The sequence below is a fragment of the Ptychodera flava genome, chromosome 2 (assembly GCF_041260155.1).
Source record: "Ptychodera flava strain L36383 chromosome 2, AS_Pfla_20210202, whole genome shotgun sequence".
Classification (NCBI taxonomy): domain Eukaryota; kingdom Metazoa; phylum Hemichordata; class Enteropneusta; family Ptychoderidae; genus Ptychodera; species Ptychodera flava.
In genome coordinates, this window is record NC_091929.1 from 30,700,041 (window position 1) to 30,714,388 (window position 14,348).

The 14,348-nt window shown below is 38.9% G+C and overlaps 1 protein-coding gene across 1 annotated transcript; it reads left to right on the forward strand.

Annotated features, from left to right (window-relative positions):
* Positions 1-2,075: 2,075 nt before the first annotated feature.
* On the forward strand, positions 2,076-14,026 carry LOC139118957 (solute carrier family 28 member 3-like). Its single transcript, XM_070682542.1, has 11 exons — positions 2,076-2,292; positions 3,976-4,125; positions 4,838-5,121; positions 5,474-5,615; positions 6,119-6,310; positions 7,662-7,823; positions 9,223-9,485; positions 10,273-10,441; positions 11,371-11,547; positions 12,020-12,200; positions 12,928-14,026. The coding sequence occupies exons 1-11, from the start codon at positions 2,236-2,238 to the stop codon at positions 13,017-13,019; spliced, it is 1,869 nt and encodes a 622-aa protein (XP_070538643.1). The 5' UTR covers positions 2,076-2,235; the 3' UTR covers positions 13,020-14,026.
* Positions 14,027-14,348: the final 322 nt, after the last annotated feature.

Below are 14,348 nucleotides of genomic sequence, written 5' to 3' on the forward strand. Positions count from 1 at the left end.
ATATTTTTCAAATTTCTCAAATTTGCTTGGTGCCATATGGCTGAATGTTGTAATATTGCAAATTACTCATAAACATGAGATTACATTTGTAGATGAAATCGACATTACTTCACCATCCAATTATCCCAAATTAATTCAAATCGTGTTCATTGCAAGCATAATATGACTGATTTAATTGGGAAGGTATTCAGAGCAAGTTTATCACTGGAAGCATGGCCATAACTTATAGTAAGTCATGGGAAATGCGATAAAAGCACAATTGAATTGAGCGCAAAAATGTAGGAATTTTGGCAAAAATGTAATTCTTATTTTTTAGCAAACGTTTTCGACAACAACATCGATATAAAAAAGTAGCTACAGCAGGTATTTAAAGTGAAAAAGATATTATTTAGACTTCTCGTGAATAAATAACTTTGAACAAAAGAAATTCAGTTGTTCGTAAAGGATAGAGGTCGCTCTTCAATCCTGGGCAATGTAACTGAAATGGTATTTGTCGTCATAGCGAAAGACTTTATGGACAAGTGATGTACAAAGTTGACTGATTTTGTGGCAAAATTTTGAATCCAGTTAGACTTCATTGTATATGATGCGCCTTGAACTCATCTTTTCCAGTAATGCTTACTTTTGATAATTGTTTCACTATTTCTTTATGTCAACCATAATTCATTGTTCTACTCCCAAGGTATGTTGATATACACAATATCACAGAGTAATATCAGACAGAGTGGCAACACCTATTGTTTAAGGCGTGAAGCGGTTACGTAAGCAATCCATGTTTGCCTCGCCTCACGAAGCTCTTGGCTCTCTTTTCCGAAGAGTGCCGACCATGCACCCTTCGGTAATTTTCGGATTTTCACCAATTGTCAAGCGAAAGTATGTTCGACAAAGCTTGTGTTGTTGTTGTCGTGTGGTGCTGATCGGAATTGATGTGCTGGCGAAAACGGGAGTGTTTTGAGCTTCAGGAAAGTGGGTTTTACCGTTTTAAAAATTCCTCTCATATTTTTATGAATATATAATGAGTGTGTTTGGACCAAATTTGAAAGTCTTTTATCGATACTGTCTGGTTTTACTCAATGGTTTACGGTCAGTCATACCGTCTTTTACACGTGCGCCAAGAAAGGACATGTTTATGAAACTGCTGGCGTGTTATGTTTTGATTGGCGTGAGGCAGTGTTTCTGGCCTGAGAGCTCACAAAGTAACTATGGTTGCTACGCGACTGGCAGTACGATGCCATCTCGTCGTATGTTTCGCATAATCTCGTGTAATTATCAACCACAAACCAAGCCTCCAAAAAGTTTAACACCTTTTAAGCTCATTTTAATATGAAAAGCCAATAGTCTACCGAGACGACCATGGAACAAAAGGCATGCAAGTGTTGCCACTCTGTCAATGATATTACTCTGTGACAGTATTAAGCTTGTCAACTCAGCTTGTATGTGTGTAAACTGCATTGTTACTGTTGAAAAGTGACTTCGGGTCCGGACTAGAATTAAAATGTAAACAATAACAATGCATTTTACACATATAGACATTAAGTTAACAAGCTAAATAGTGAGTGTTTCAACATTCTTCGGGAAGTAGAAAAAAGAAGTTGCAATTGATGTATACAAAATAAAAAGGGAAAAAATCATCAAAAGTCAGTATTAATGCTGGCCCTTTTACAATCATGATTGACATTTTGTTCTTATTGCTTGACAGACCTGTGCTATATACATTTGTCATTGCTTTACTTATTTACAGTTATGTACATATTCAACATTTTATCAATGAGTAAATTCAAACAACCAGTACAATCCAGAACCCCCGAACACACTTGTTCGTAGACTTGCTCCAAGTCTGTAAGCATATAAATATCTAAACAGAATAAATGGAAGGAAAAAACTTCACCAGACTGTGTTAGTGGCAGGCTTTTGCGCAGATCGTGAGATGAACACGTCGGCCCACAGCCAGTAACTGCCACCGAGAAAAGGCCAGCGACTGGGGACCAGACTAATTTGTTGCCCATACCGGAGCCACTGTGCCCAATCACATCGAGGCGTAAAGCTAGCTATCTCTCTATTGAAAAGGGTCATGGGAGTAATAGTTAATGGATAAGAGCTGCCATCTATTAACGACACAGGCAGGCAAATGAGATATTGGCAACTGCTGTTAAATTCAGGTCATTTCGCACGGTAAGGGATGTTCTGTCAAATCTGCTCTGTAACAACCTCCAGAAACTTCACGTCATCGACAGAATGTCAGCTTTAAACACATCAGTCAAATCAACTGAGCATCCCGACGAATCATTGAAGGTAAGAAGCCACTTTTAACTACAATTTCATTGATTGGACGTGGACGGGGGCTTGGTGAGGGTGTGGACACCGGAAATGTGTAAGCTAGTTGGTACAGCGGTTTTAAAAAATATTTGTATTTCAAATGATAGGCATTTGTGCTTAAGTACGGTTGGTCCACACGTTTGCATGGTCATTTTAACAGATCCGGAGTGATGGTATGCTATAAACAAAGCCAAACAAACAAACACACACACACACCCAAAAAAAACCGAATGAATGAACAACTACGACTAGACACGTTGGCACTTGGTCAGTGAAAAGAATTCGTAAAAAGACCGCTACCATAACGTCATAACGTTATTTGCCTGGTTATGTAGTTAAATACGGCCAGTAATGCTATCATTTCATGATTTTTTTTTCACTATTGTTGTTTCTAATGCCAACCATGATTTCTTGTTCTACTCTCCTAAGCATGTTGATATACACAGTGTTCAGCTTGTCAACTCAGCCTGTACGTGTGTAAACTGTGTTGTTATTGTTGACGAGTGAATTCTGGTCCGGACTAGAATTCAAATGTAACAGTAAAAATGCATTTTACACATATAGATGCTATGTTGTCAATCTAAATAGTTGGTGTGTCAACATTCTTTATGAGCAAAATAAGAGCTCGCCATTTACATTACTGGCTCTTTAATAACCTCGTAAATCAGAAGACCGCTTTAGTGCTATAATTATTATCTACTGCCAGACATCAGCTGAGGTGATACACAAACTGCAAACATTCAAAGGTCAGGTCAATTACTGAAATTACGTTTTGAAGGTCAGATGGATGGAGAGAGAGAGAGAGAGAGAGAGAGAGAGAGAGAGAGAGAGAGAGAGAGGGGGGGGGAAGGAAGGAGCGGGAGGGAGGAAATCACAGAGACTGAGGTAGATAGACATTGTCTGACTTGGAATGGCTATTAAAGAACTTTTTCGCGGGTGAAAATGATTACTTCTAAGCGTGACATCTTTTCGTAAAACGTTGTCTTGTCATTACTAGTTGCGACTCAAGATGCAACCCGTGCCAACTACTAGATCAACACGCTGGCGTCGATCAACGTTCATGAGATAGATGGGTCAGAAGGTCAACAACTTTGCACAGTAGCGGAAAATTTTATAAACAAACCGCGATTTTGTAGCATCAAATGCAGGAGTTTCCAACTTAATACGATGGATTGTTTTACCAGGTGCATTGCTTTGAGATCCGGGTTTGAGATATTCGATACATTCATATCAAATCTCCAATAGCTTTGATACACAATCTAATGTTATGTGGACTTTAGACATCGGACAGGTGCTTGACATGTTTGGGTCTTTCATTCTGCTATCCCTGGCGGGAAAATTACTGATTGTTTACATTTCAGAGTTGGCTAGGCGAAAATTTACGGAGTACCGTGATCGCGCATGCGCTAAAAACTTCTCATACTGCAGTTACTGGGGAGTAACAGGCACATTAAGGTTGTTACCACCGAAAAAGTACCAACCGTCGCTGACTGGTGGGCATGACTTTGATCTTGGTAGAAATTAAGAATCTAGGCTACCTTTCAGGGTACATCAATATGCCATTGTCATTATGAGGTGCACTGTTTATCCTCTCTTTGACATTTCTGTGTCATCTCTACGACTGTAACAGGCGGACGTAACACTATCTCTAACTTGCAGGAAATGACACACAGCCCAAGCAATGGTGTGGACGGTGACGATGTGAAAATACAAGTACAAAATGAGATTAACAGCCATTATTCAATAGGAACAAAACTGTACGATGAAGAAAATGAGTCGCCAACAGAAACAAAAACTGGAATTTCTAAGGTTCGGTCTGTTTGTCTGCCTGTCTGTCTGTCTGTCTATCTGTCTGTCTGTCTGTCTGTCTGTCTGTCTCTCGTTTTCCAATTCTCTGGTTTAATAAAAAAAACAGTCTTTTAACCTCAGCTTAGACACAACTTCAGATCGTTGAAGGCCAAACATATTTTTATCTTTCGGATCATTAAAAATCTTGCAATGTTTGCTTGCCCTTTGTCACAAGCATAGAAAAGAAATACAAATGCAATTTTTATATATTTATATTGATCATATATCACCATGAGGGAATGTGGAGTGTTTACTTATCACTGATCATGGTACTACCAATGAAGGCAGTAAAAGAGATATGATCTTGATTGATTGGCAGTTCTACATAACTAATGTAAACAACAAATGTTAATGTGTATGGAAATGTAAATATATACGATAACCTGGTTTGTCACGGCAAGGCATGACTATTCGTTAAAGTGTTTTCAATTCCACAGTTAATAAGAAATTCGCATGCAAATGGATCTTACAATGAAAGCACATAAAGTTTCATCTCACTGAACTCGGCTGAAAATGTATCACATTTACGTTGCATACAAAAGAATATGCTGCCAGACTAAGCAGTACATCACAGATGATAGTCAAAACGTCCTCTTCTAAAAATAAAACTCGCAAATGTTCATCCAAAATTACGATGTCATACATGTGATGCTAATCGTACCGTTACTTTCAGAAAATAGGGGAGTGGATAAACGCATCTTACAGATGGAGTGAACGTCATTCTGACGTCATCAAATTAACAGTGTATGGGACTTTGGTTTTGTGTTTCTGCGCGTACTTCATCTATGCATGCTGGTATGATTTCAACAACGCCCTCGCGCTGTTCATCTTCACCAGTCTTGCCTTAGCATATTTTATATACGCTATCATCCGGGACAGATGTGGCGATGTGATATGGAGAAAGTGCATGGCGCCTTGCGGCGAATGGCTGAGTAAATACTGGTATATTATCAAATGGTAGGAGCCTAGAATTGTTTTTATTTCACATATTTATTTATTTATTTATTTTTAAATTTACCATTTATTAAGTCATTTATTTAGATATTTGTTTGAGTGTGTGTTTTTTATTATTTATCAGTTTGTTTACTTAATGTTTATGAATCTTTTCTATTAACCTGGTTAGTTATGATGATTATTTAGTCAATATTTAGATTAATAGTTAGCTACATATAGTTAGATATTTTGTTGATAAGTTGCTAGTTATCTAGTATGCTTGTCAGTTTACTTATTTTACCTATTTTTAAATGTAATTATTAGATAAACGTTTGATTGTTCTTTCGTTTGTTTTTTTGGTATTGTTTGTTTTTAGGCCTACCTTTATCTGTCTAGTAGTCGCACTGATAGTGTTCCTAGTATATCAAGCGAGAGATTACCCTCCTCAGTTGATGTCCGCTGTTGGCGCATGCGTATTTCTCGCCTTTGGGTTTGTCGCCTCAAAGTACCCGGATGAGGTACGTCAATCATGCCACTTGACCCCTAGCGTTATGATTCAGCAGTTTTTTAAATCGAGGGTCGAGAAATTGTGCCAAGCATTCATTACTGGAAAAAAGAAAAAAATCGTTTGTCAAATGACTCAGAATATTAATGAATGCAAAATTTTGTGTACAAGAAAGATTCACGACCAAAATTATGACATCTCCACGTCAAAAATGTGCACGCGTCTCGAATTTACCGTGACTGAATAAGCAATACGCGCATGACATTATTGGCCGCTGCCGACAGAAATTCAGCCACATTTTGTCGTTCCCCGCCATTATCTAAGTAACAAGTAATTCAATATTTGCAGTCATTCCTCTATGCCTACAGAAATTTTCAAAAGTCTCGTCCAAATGATCGGAACAAAAAATATTATTTTTGCATATATAAGGATCAAACCTGACGTATTGGCAATACAAAATACAGCAGAAAACATGTTTTAAAAATGAACTATTCTTCCCGCCTTTTCCCCTTGCAGATTAGTTGGCGAGCGGTGTTTTGGGGCGTTGGTCTTCAGTTTATATTGGCAGTTTTCATCCTTCGTACATATTTTGGATACAAACTATTTGAATGGATCGGTGACTTCATGGCAGTCTTTCTGTCGTTTTCCGACCATGGCGCTGAATTTGTCTTCGGGGAGGATTTTAGGGACCACTATTTCGCCTTTGTGGTAAGTATATGACCGTGACGACTTCAACAAAAATTACCCATGCTTTTTTGCAAGGGTAATGGCGCCAAACTGCACACAACAAGGCTATAGAGAAGCACACGTGTTGTAATTACGCCAGCAGGTTAGTGTAGTTTAGTTACAGATGTTTTCGTGTATGTTTTGCACATACAATATGACGATTCATTATATATATGCGAATACTCACTGACACTTCTGTCAATAAAATAAAAAATAAAACCCTCATTTAAAATGTTTTTTTTGTAACTACCGACGCGATTTTGTAATTATTTAGTTGATCCAGTGAAGTAGTACTTTTGTCATTCAGAGCTGGCTTTGTATCTGATACACACACAATACAATGTTTCTTGCAACAGAAATTTTCCATTTGCGAATTTTAACTTGTGCATAACTTCATGTTATTTGTATTAAAGGTAGTATGCCCCTCGATAGTGAAAGACTTAAATTTTTGCTCAAATTTTCCTTAATGAAACTTTCAGCCAATCTCTTACTAAATCAAGAATAACAATCGGGGGTCACCGTGCAAAGTTTGGTACTAGAGAAACAAATAACCCAAGATTTACCGATATTTAAAATTCAAAATGGCCACCATTCCTCTGTTAACTCTATGGTGAAAAAATGAAATTTTCGAATTTCGAAAACTCAGCCGGTGAAAAGTTTTCTTACACAAGAACTTTAAAATGAACCCCCACAATAGGTATGTTAGAAAAGAATTGTAATTTACAGTTTGAGAGTCCGAATATCTGTCCTCGAGGCGCGTTCTACCTAAGTACTGTCTGGCTTCACACTATAGTGACTAAAGAAACAATCGCTCTTTTCGACCGTTTTTGACTTCTAGAAATGTAATACTTGCATAATGTCACACAGTGTACAAAATACAAAATGAATACAGTATAGCTGCAAAAGTGTCATTTGCCGAATGCAAACGAATAATTTCGTTTTTATACCTCTAGACAAAATGGATTTTCCTATTCCGACTTACTTATTACAAAATAAAAATTGCCACAATGTAAGGGGAAGCTGCTATCCTTGTCTATAGCATAGGCATCGTCAATTAATATTTCATTACAAACTTTATGTGACAGTGTATGTTCAGTCATACACAGGGACACTTGTGGACGCGGAACTGTTTTTTTCGGTAAGATATTAAAATTTCCCTGGATGTAAAACCTTGTCTGGATGCAAGCACAGTTGAGGTTGTGCACTAATTGACCTGTATTTCAGCATGTTTCAAGAAGTCAAACAGGACGAACCACTTTTCATGTCAAACCAAATTCATAAAAAAAACGCTCAAGAATTCACAATCAAAATGTCATTCCACTTTTGTATTTAGATTTTGCCGGTGATAATTTACTTCGCCAGTTTTATATCCATCGCCTACTATACTGGTTCCATGCAATGGGTTATTCTGAAGATTGCTTGGTTGTTTGAAGTTACTATGGCAACGACGGCGTCAGAGTCTGTCAACGCGGCTGGTAATATATTCATAGGAATGGTAAGTCAATGCATTGCTACTTCCGGTTCCGGTAGTATGAGCCACGGAAGTGAAAAACTTCAACTTTTGCTCAAGCATTCCCCGTTGAAACTTTCAACCATACTCTAACCAAATCAAGAATGAAAACATGCAAAGTTTGCGACTGGAGAAACAAATTACCCGACATTTACCGATATTTGAAATTCAAAATGGCCTCCACCCTGTGCTAAATTAAATTTTCGATTTTTGAAAAACCGAGACGGTGAACATGTTACTCTCTGCATGAGCTTCAAAATGAGCTCCTAACCAATCGTTTATCGTCACATTAAAGAAACACTTGGCGTGCAAAACCTATGTGTGTCATTTCGACACAGAGACAACAATGATTTTACACACGCTCGTTAACTTCTGTGATTGACGGATTTAAAGTATAGACGACTCTTCCAGTTTCATACCTTCCGTAGAATAGTAGAGCATGCGTGAATGCCGGCAATTTTGACAGCCTCTGTGTCAACAATACTAAAATTGCCAGATATTCGTAGAGGTAAGACGTATTTCAACCATATGTACACATTGATCTTCACAGGACACGTGAACTGTGTAGTATTGGTGGCGCACTTTTGCGTGGCAATGACGTGTTAAAATGACCGATCAGTGCTACGCTAAAATAAGTGATCGGAATTCTTTAAAGGCAGAGCCCTCAGAAGCCTTAACTTTTCCATCGCTATCTAACTTGCCTTGATAGGAAATCTAATAACTTATACTTTACCAACTATTGCTATTTCAAATGGTCAATTTCAAAGGGTCACAGTTTGAAACGGTCCCTGGTGACATAAGCTTCTACCTCAAATTTTAGAGACGCAGCATTGACCGATACTGTTTGCTCCTTGAAAGTGAAAGACTTAAAATTCTGCTGAAATTTACTTTTAGGAATCTCCCAGCCATTCTATTTGAAAATCAAGAATAAAAATTGGGGGTCACCGTGCAAAGTTTGGAACTAGAGACACACATAACCTTAGATATCTCCGATATTTGAAATTCAAAATGGCTGCCGTCACTGGGTCAACTCCACTGCGGAGAGAAACAAGATTCCCGATTTTCTAAAAACTGAGACGATATTTTTTTGAATACCAAAAGCTTTAAAATGAGCTCCCACAAGTGATAGACTAGAAAAGAAATGGAATTTTAGTTTGAGAGTCAGAATATCTGTTCCCAAAGCGCATTCTACCTTAAACACCAGTGATAGCGTATGAATGTACTGGATCACAGATGTTGTGTTCAGCTGGATTTGAGCCAGAAAATGCGACTTTTCTACCAGAAAGCATACACACGCATGAATCATATCAGCAAAAAGTGACGAACTGTCGTTGCAGGTCAAACTGAAAGGGTGGGGCAATTTATTTCCTTCATTTTTTTTCAGACTGAAGCCCCTCTGCTAATCAAGCCATTTCTCGATCACATGACACTGTCCGAACTCAACGCCGTGATGGTGGGCGGCTTTGCTACCATAGCGGGCAGTGTCTTGGCGGCGTACATCGCCTTCGGTGTCAGCGCCTCACATCTTGTGTCAGCGTCGGTGATATCAGCTCCCGCTGCCTTGGGCATTGCCAAACTTTTCTACCCGGAGACAAGTCGTGCAACAGTGATCAAACGAGAGGAAATCGGGAAAATAATCGGAAATCCGTAAGTTGGAAAATAATTAAATTTTGATCAAAAGGAAGACATTTCTATTATTGCAGGGACCAGTACGTATGTATTTGTACCATTTTGCCTAAGTCTCAGAGAGTGGGCCAAATAATCTCTGTTTGTCTTTTCTTTGGTATATCGAGATATTTTGAGTACTTTAAATGTATTAGTGATGACCAAACAAGTAAAGGAGATATGTGTGTTTGAAATTTGCCAAACTATGCCATTTCTACTCCGGAAAGCAGAAATTTATCTGGGGCGTGCTTCATGATTGGAGTGACCCCATTGAGCTTGAGTGTTCAGTTAATGCTGAAGCATAAGCGTGCTTCTTTATATATACATGGGTTGACCATGGAAGTGTTACAGAGCTGTAATTTGTAGATGTATACTCAAATGGCATTCACTCCAAAAGCAAGTGCATGGCAGACTGGCAGATGATGTACCTACGGGTATGAGTAAATTGCGGTGTTTTCTTCATCCCACGAGTTGGAAATAATGAGAGAGGTAAAACAATGCAATCAAATGAAAAATAGCAGAAGAATGCATAAAATGTCTATTAGCATTGTCTTATTGCACACAACTGAAACGCCTTACGGAATTCGCACTGATTTTGAAGGCGTTTAAAATGTCATATTTCGACGATTATGTCAATATCTGTTTAACCAAGTATTACGTCATTAATGTAAGCTAGGCGAAAACATATTTCTACGCATGCCTATATTGTCCTAATTGGATAGCACAGGCAGGATAATTAATCCACACATATCTCCACTTTAAATCACAGCCCTGAACGAAACATGATCGAAGCGGCGGCCAATGGGGCCTGTCAGGCTGTCACTGTTGTTGGATACATCGCCGCCAATCTCATCGCGTTTGTGTCGCTTATTGCTCTGCTGAATGCATTTCTCGGTTGGGTCGGAATGATGGTGGGGATACCGAATCTCAGCTTCGAGGTAGGAGGCAAGCCTTTAACGTTGAGGGCGATATCAAACTAAGTTGAAAGGGTGCACGAACGTTAGCCACTGCAGCTTCTCAGTTTATTCACGCGGTTATAAAACGAAGCGAAAGGGGCAAACTACTATACATGACCGGTCATTGCCAAATGACTTTAATATTGCTAAAATTGAATAGAAACATAACGTTTTCCTTGGAAATACCAGTCACGCACACACTAGCACGGTTGATTTGTTAGTTTGTTGAGCCGTATTACTTTCTTGAGCCATAATTTTCGATTAAATCAAAAATTATCGTGTTATGATCGAAATAAGGTTATCAAGAGGACCATATGATTTGCAAAATCACAATTGTGATTTGCCGATCACATTCCTCTTTTTTATATTCGAACACGCCAAATTGAAATAAAAAAAATACAATTGATAATCTCGTCAATACTAGCCCATATTGTGTGTGATTACAATAATGGCGATCATCTGCGGAACCAAAGTGCATTTTTTTCCACACAACCACAAATTTTCGTTCCCTCCTTCTGTCGGTAGTAGCCTTCTTGTAATTTTAACAACATATAAACAAAACTATTAATTTTTCATTTTGAATTTGCAAACTTGGTACCATTGTTTTCACGTTGCCACTAAGAGTTGTCGTGGTGTGTATGATGACGTCATGAAAATCCGAGTCACGGTCATGATTATGCAAATTGAATGCACTAAAAGAAGGAGCAAAGAATAAATTCTAGGCAAAACGATTCTTTTCTTGAATGTTATTAGTCGACAGATTTGCAGTACCCACGCCGCACCAATTAAAACAAAGAGTATACCTAGTACTATAATACCTGCAAATATGACGTTTTAGAAATAATATCAATAAATATAGCTTCGTTCATTCCGTCAATAGCTTGAGTGACAGTATGTATTTTTTGTTTCAGCTGATTTGTTCCTATGTGTTCATGCCTGTTGCTTTTCTCATCGGAATTGAGTGGGCCGACTGTCGCTATGTTGCTGGTTTGATTGGCACGAAGTTGTTCATCAACGAGTTCGTGGCGTATGAAAAATTGTCGGAACTGATCACAAACAGGGAAAACGGTGTCGAACCGTACATGTCGGTGAGTGGCTGTAGTTTTTAATTCAAAGCACATATCGCATGCTGCAATTTAATCACAAAGTCGCTCTACTTGGCTAGCCCGAAACAAGCCTATTCTTGTGCGCCACCTGTTAGGTACTGCAGGTCTCACGAATCATGAAGTTTGGTTCACCAGTTATACAGAAGTTGATAGCCTTATTTTAGTACGACAATGAACTGACGTGACAAGAAATAACCAAGCTCCTTTTACTTCCCTTTCTCGTTCAAAGGTCACCGATGTTTTGGACAGTTTTCATCTTCGGCAAAAGAGGCCAACCGTTCCCAATGATAGGTTGGAACTTGTCTAAGCTTGGCTTATACACGGTTCACTAAAGAGCTGCATGCAATCCACAGTATTGTATGGCGTAATAATAGGGTCGCAGGTTTTTTCTTTCTTGAAATTCAACCGCAATAACAACATTTTTTACTATTTACCTTAACGACCCAACGTAAAGGTCCGATCAGAAGTCATATCCACGTATATCCTTTGTGGATTTGACAACATCGGGAGTGTTGGAATGATGCTGGGTGGACTCTCAGCCCTGGCACCCGGGAGGACGAAGGACTTGGCTTCCATAGCAACGCGAGCTCTGGTCGCTGGAACAGTGACCTGTTTCATGACAGGATGCGTAGCAGGTTGGTATAAGTATCTTGTTATTTGAGATATATTTCTCAACGTAGTACATAATTGTTTGCAGTATCCAAATCACACCAGGCAAGGCCTTGCCTTGAATTTGAAAGCTGTTTTAACAATTTTCTTTCCGTTCAATTTTGTACGTTTGTGAGCATGAGTTAGATAAGTTCCCTTTTCAAACGGAGTTACGGCTAAAACTTTTTGTTTTTATTAGCAAATTAGCATGTTTCCCTGATGAGAAGAACCATGTGATGCCCTCATCTCCTAGGTTGCAATGCACATCTGACATACTGACACAAACGACAAACCATTGACCATGAACATGTTCACCCCGAGCGAAAAAACAAGAGGAGTGGACCGTGACTATGCAGATTTTACTCCGATTTTTCGTTCAACATTTATCGTCAAACTGAGGTTAATAAAACAGCAGCACAATATTTATGCACCGGGTACATCTCGCCAGTAATAATTGTACGACTACATCGCCAAAAAAGATATTTCTGTTGTTTGTATTCATGTTTAGATCTTTGTGATACCTTTGTAACTGAATCAAACATGCTGTTCACATTTAAACTTGTCTATATCTCTCTGTTTCTGTCTCTCTCTCACTCTATCGTTCTCCCTGTCTCTATGTCCCCTCTGTCTCTCTCTTCCTTCCTTCCTCTCTCTGTCTGTTACTGACTGTCTGCCTCCTCCCTGTCCTCTCTCCCTCCCCCTCTTCCTCCTCAGGTATGCTGTATACGGATTGGGACATAGCCGACCAGTCAAATGAAGGAATAAACACCACTAACTTCGTCGTGTACGGCAGTGTGACGTCATAAAAGTACAATGAAAGAAATACAACATTTGAAGATGCAGATGTTTTAAAATAACGTGACATTTTTTATATTGATAAATGTACTAAGATTTTGAAAGTGTAAGCGCACTTTCTATGTTGAATGTTAATATATATAGAAAAACTAGTGCTGAACTCTTTTTCGTGTTTGTCAGGCTTAACGATTAGATTGCTGGTTGATCACTGCAAAATGGAATCTAGTATCAGTTCAGCATTTCTTTCATCAGATCAAATATTCACCGTTTCCTTAGAATTTCATCGAGAGCAATGTAACTTGACATCGTCTAGGTCTGTGTTTTCAGCGAACAAAACTTAACCAAACGAAGCAATACAGTCGCCATTCAATGAAACACTCAGATAAGCAGTAACTTCTACCATAAGGTTTGTCACTTGTTTCCAAGATACTTTAAACGATAACATCCGATGTTCAGTGACCAGATGAAGTGACTAAGGTAGTAAAGGGAGGGGGTCGTCGAAAACTGCACCTGCGTGACTATTTTGTTTGCAAAATAGGTTTCACGCACGATATCTAGATACATCATGTAAACAGAGCTGTAACATTTAAATTGTACGATGTGCATTATGACAAATATGTTTTAACTTTCACCAATCACCGACAAGCCTTAGATACAGAGTTTGTATTGGTCTTATGTGTCCCATGCGATCTTTGAGCGCAGTTCCGACAACCCCTCCCTTTAATTTTCGTAAATTAAGAGTCGAGTTTTCACATTGTATTTTGTTTATAATGAGATGCACCGATGAACAAAATATTAGAAAATCAAAGTTTGCACCAAGAAGCTCGACTGAGTTGTTATCATGGGCAATTGATGTCGGGTATGGTTACTTGTCGTCTCTGAATCGTCAGTGCAGTTTCAATTTAGCGGTAACCGTTATGGATTCCTCTCCGCCATTAGAAAAGCGATGGTAAGAAAAAAATGTAGCAATGTCTTAGTTTATTGTCATTAAACTGTGGTACATGCAACCAGAATCAAACATTGCTCTTAAGAGATGGGTGGAAACTACTCTTGCTCTCACTGAATGGCTGCTCGAATGTTCAGAGGTTCAAACCTGGGTGATAGAGTATCCCCTGCTTTGCCTGTCAAAAGAGAAGAGGCTTCTGCCCCTTATTTGCATCTGCAGAAACCCGTAGCCGACCAGCGAGGCAATCAGAACGCAGCCGAGGATTGTGATCTTGGCGAAGACCGGTATGGCGCCGCTGTAAGCGAAGGTGATGGCGAATCCTGAAGACTGCAGCATCTTTGACAGTGAAAATATGGCTTGCGTTGCGTCGGAAAATACATCACCAAGAACAGCT

Excerpts from the sequence above, each read along its gene's own strand:
- LOC139118957 (XM_070682542.1), top strand. The coding sequence starts at position 2,236 with ATGTCAGCTTTAAACACATCAGTCAAATCAACTGAGCATCCCGACGAA. Across the intron at positions 7,824-9,222 it reads GTAATATATTCATAGGAATG|ACTGAAGCCCCTCTGCTAAT; the intron begins GTAAGTCAATGC and ends ATTTTTTTTCAG. Across the intron at positions 12,201-12,927 it reads CATGACAGGATGCGTAGCAG|GTATGCTGTATACGGATTGG; the intron begins GTTGGTATAAGT and ends CTTCCTCCTCAG.